This window comes from Myotis brandtii, unplaced genomic scaffold (assembly GCF_000412655.1).
Source record: "Myotis brandtii unplaced genomic scaffold, ASM41265v1 scaffold422, whole genome shotgun sequence".
Lineage (NCBI taxonomy): Eukaryota > Metazoa > Chordata > Mammalia > Chiroptera > Vespertilionidae > Myotis > Myotis brandtii.
The window spans coordinates 251,650-256,025 of NW_005366171.1; the positions used below are offsets into that span (position 1 = coordinate 251,650).

Here is a 4,376-nt window from a genome sequence, read left to right on the forward strand (position 1 = left end):
TTCTAATCCTTATAGAGGATTTTTCCCCTTCTTACAGATGTGAAAATTGAATCCAAGAATGCCTATTGTGTTTTGCAACAGGGTTGTAATCCGTATGAGTTATCTCAGTGAAAATTTGGTCCTGAAAGTTAGATTGCAGTGGATTGAGGAGGTGTAATTGGTAAAGTATAGAAAACTCTGAAGAAGTTTGTGAAGATGAAGGGGATGTGGAGTAAATGGAACACTTGTAAAAGACTAAAGTAGACTGGGGAAATGTAAATGCTAACGAGGATTTACAGGACAGGGAGAAGTTGAAGACAGAGAAGAGAGATCATTAATGGATTAAGTCACTTAATAATTGGATCCTAATGAGATTCAGATCACAGGTGGAGGGATCAGCTATATAAGAGGGGAGGGAGCCCCCTTCCTTTGTTATAGGAAAGAAGAAGAAAAAAGGCCCCCACACAGTGATATCTGTAAATTTCTAGGCAGGAAGTTGAGGGTGTTGTGTTCTATGCCTCATTTCCCCTCACTTACCATAGTCTGTATGTCTTGGAGAAATTTCAGTGTTCTTTTGAAGTGTGCTCATATTTATTTCTTTTGCTTCTTTTTTAAAAATTACTATGAAACCTGGTTTGATTAGATCCTAGTCTGTAATCCAGAATATTTCTGTAGTGAAGTTAAAACAAAAACCAAACCAAACCATCACTACCACCACCACCACCCCAAAAAAACCCCAGCTGATAATTCAACAATCACTGTAGGATATAATCCTAACTAACTATATACTTTTGAGGTAATTCACCTTCTGTTTAAGAAGTAAAGCCTCCCTTTGCTACATATTTTATTTCCCCACCCAACTCTTCCAATCTCATTGGCTAGCATAGAGGGAGGTATTATCAAGACTGGCAAGGGAGGCGGTTTAGAGAAAGATCTATGTGACGTTCTGGTGGAACCACTTACTAGCTCTCTCTTTAGGCAATCACTGAAAAGGAGATGAGGAACTTGAAGATAATGGTTTAAGTGATTAACTGGAGTACCCATGCTGAATACAAAATTGAATAAGGTTCTTAAGATGGCTGATAAGTAAGAGGAAAACACAGGTCTTAAAATACTAAGATTTGATAGTGTTTGATAGAGGAACTGTCACAGTGGAAGTGAGGGCATGAAACTGCTCAGTAAACTGGAAGATAATGTAGAGAATGGGCTATGGGACTTTGGAGTTTAATAATTTGAGTAATTTTTGCTGATAACGTCTGGTGTGATAGCCTCAGAGTGAAATGCTGGAGTGATATAAGGTCATGGGAGTTAAGGTTAAGGATGTGAAATACTAATGTTTTGGATGGGTTTTAACTTTGAACTCACCCAGAATAATTGTGATGGGGAGTGGAAGGGAAAGGAGCTTGTGAGCTAGGAACACAGACCCTCAGTGACTGCATATTAGTTCATGACCAGATTTGACAGGACAAGAAGAGGTAGATGGTGTCATATTCCAGTTGCATGTGCTTCAGTAGTAATGATGTCTTTGGTTGGGGTACAATAACAATGCTTTATAGGCTGAGATACTCGATGGGTGTTTGTGGGGGAGAGAAGGGATGAGGAAAGTTGCAAATACTTAGTAGGATCCTGTTCTGTGCCAGGTGATACATGCACTCTACCTGATTTAATTTATACCACATACCTCTGAGGTTGCCTCTGATATCAACACTTTGCAGAGTAGTTAAAAGAGGTTCAGAGAGAGATGAATTGTCTTTATTTTTTACTGCTTATACGTGGTGGGATTGGGAGTAACTCTTAGGAAGGTGAAAGAAATATCTAATGATCTGTATTAGAGGAATGTTTTCATGATAGAAAATCCAACACATTTTTGTTGAATTAATATATATTTTATAGGTATTTTATTTTCTAATCTCTTCCATAGGTCCCATTTATTTCAATTATTTTTCCCTACTGAATATTGACCCACAGACAAGATGACAGATTCTTCGTCGTCTTCCTTCTTTTCTGATTTTGGGCTGCTACTGTACTTGGAGGAGTTAAACAAAAACGAATTAAGTAAATTCAAGTCATTCCTAAAGAATGAGACCCCGGGACCCGGGAACTGCCTGTTACCCTGGACTGAAGTGAAGAAGGCCAATCGGGAGGATCTGGCTAACTTGATGCGCAAGCATTATCCAGGAGAGCAAGCCTGGGATGTGGCTCTGAAAATCTTTGGCAAGATGAACCTGAAGGATCTGTGTGAGAGAGCAAAAGCTGAGATGAGTTGTGAGTGATGCTAGGGACATATCTGGGGGGGAGGGGAGGGAGAAGGAAGTGCTTCTTGGAAGCTACTGGGACGATTCTTTGAAAGGGATTTAGAGATTAAGCCATTCAGTGGTTCACAAACTCCTTGGAGGCCACATACATTGGGAGCTTGTTGGCTCATTTGAGAAACAACAAAGAGGCAGGAAAGTTTTGAGAACTGTTACAGCCTGGCCCATTAATTAGGGGTAATTAATCCATTTGGTAGCAGTTAGCATGATTAAAGCAACTGAGTGATGAGAATTATCCCATCTAGTATACCTTTGCCTAAACTACAGATAAGCTCATATATTAGACTAAATTTTGAGGAATCTCAAATATGGCTTAAAATCTTTGCTGAAATATGAGGAATGGGCAAAAAAAAATATTAAGGGACATAAGCCAAGTCAGTATTTTTAGTCATTCCCAAGTATGATATATTGTAGACATCTGAAATTCCTTACTCAGATTTCCTTTGAGCCTCACCATATCTGTGTGCGGTCAGTACAGGCAAGGACACTTAGGCTTAGGCTAGACCACTTGCCCTGTAACAGGCATGGCAAGAGGTCTCCTACTTCAGTGTTGGTTACATCACATCACTCTTCCCTCCCGTAAACTGGTGCAGTCTGGGGCTCTGTTGGCTCTAGTTTCTTAAACACAGATGGTCGTAGAATTGGAACTCTGAGGAAAATTCTGTCCCCTGTTCTGGCCATTACCAAAGCTCTCCTTGTTTTTGGTAATCTTGTGATCATGTTGGAACCTGTTGCAGGGACATCCCAGACCATGGAACCAGAGGACACCATGGCTGGAGAGGCGCAAGGTGAGCAGGAGGCAGTTCTGGGTAAGTAGATAGGTTTTTGTTAGATTTGGGAGGAGGTTGAGCTTTTAAAGCATTGATGGGGTCTATCTGCGAGGGCACTTTTGTTCAATTCTTGCTAACTTCTAATTCCTACCTGTTCACTGATTATCATTCAAAGAGTCAACAAAACTGGCTCTCTGGCCAAAGTCAGAGTCAGGGCCATGTTGATTCAGGGCCTCAGGAGAATGGTATTTGGGAATGACCAATCCAAGCTGAAAGTCTAATAAACAAAGGTATGTTCATGTTTGTGTGTTATGGACTAAGAGTCTCTGAGTTGGCAGGGACTATTTAGCCTGTCATGTCTATTCCCTTCCTTTAGAAGCGATGCTGTAATTGAGTTCCCACGGTATTGTTGACTAGTCCACATAAAATGTAATTTCTAGTTCAATCCCATTTCCATTTTTCCTACTTTGTTTTGAATTCTGTTTCATTGAATTCCAGTTTATGTAAATGGATTACGGTACAAAGAAAACTGGAGCAGGTGAGAAAGCTTTTTATTTATAACTCAGCCATGCTGGTTTCTAAGAGGCCACGCTCTTCCATTCAAGAAGTAATTGAGGCCCTGGTCAGGTATATAAGTGGTTAGAGTGTCATCCCAATATGCCAAGGCTGTGGGTTCAATCCCTGGTCGGGACACATACAAGATGCAACCAATGAAAGCATAAGTAAGTGGAATAACAAATCAATGTTTCTCTTTCTCTCTCTCCCTTCCTCTGTCTCCCTAAAAAAAAAAAAGAGAGAGAAAGAAATAATTGAGAACCTACTTCATTTCAAGGGAGTAAGTGGAATAACAAATTAATGTTTCTCTTTCTCTCCCTTCCTCTGTCTCCCTAAAAAAAAAAAAAGAGAAAGAAATAATTGAGAACCTACTTCATTTCAAGGACTAATAAATAAAAATTGCTTATTTCATTAAATGATCTTGAAGATAACTTCCTGCTTTGACCTTAACTTCTGATTCAATATAAGGACATCTGTTTTTATGGTATAAATTTAAGAAACCAAGTTTTTATTTCCATAGAAATTTACTGTCAGAAAATTTGGAAGACAGATAAAAGTAAACAAAGAAATTAAAAATCATCCTTATAATCTCAATTTCCTTTTTAAGTACTGCACTGTACTAGATATTATACCAGAAAGAATACAGTGGGGCCTTGACTTATGAGTTTAATTCGTTCCATGACGGAGCTCATAACTCAAATTACTCGTATGTCAAATCACTGTGACGTTCGCTGCGCCAACTAGCAGTGGGGTATCTGAA

The 4,376-nt window shown here is 39.3% G+C and overlaps 1 protein-coding gene across 1 annotated transcript in view; it reads left to right on the top strand.

Moving 5' to 3' along the window:
• Positions 1 to 1,952: 1,952 nt before the first annotated feature.
• NLRP14 (NLR family, pyrin domain containing 14) overlaps positions 1,953 to 4,376 on the top strand; it is a 29,023-nt gene continuing 26,599 nt past the window's right edge. Inside the window, exons 1-2 of the mRNA XM_005873928.1 lie at positions 1,953 to 2,244; positions 3,029 to 3,100. Coding sequence (XP_005873990.1) covers positions 1,953 to 2,244; positions 3,029 to 3,100 — 364 coding nt within the window. The remainder of the gene's footprint in view (positions 2,245 to 3,028; positions 3,101 to 4,376) is intronic.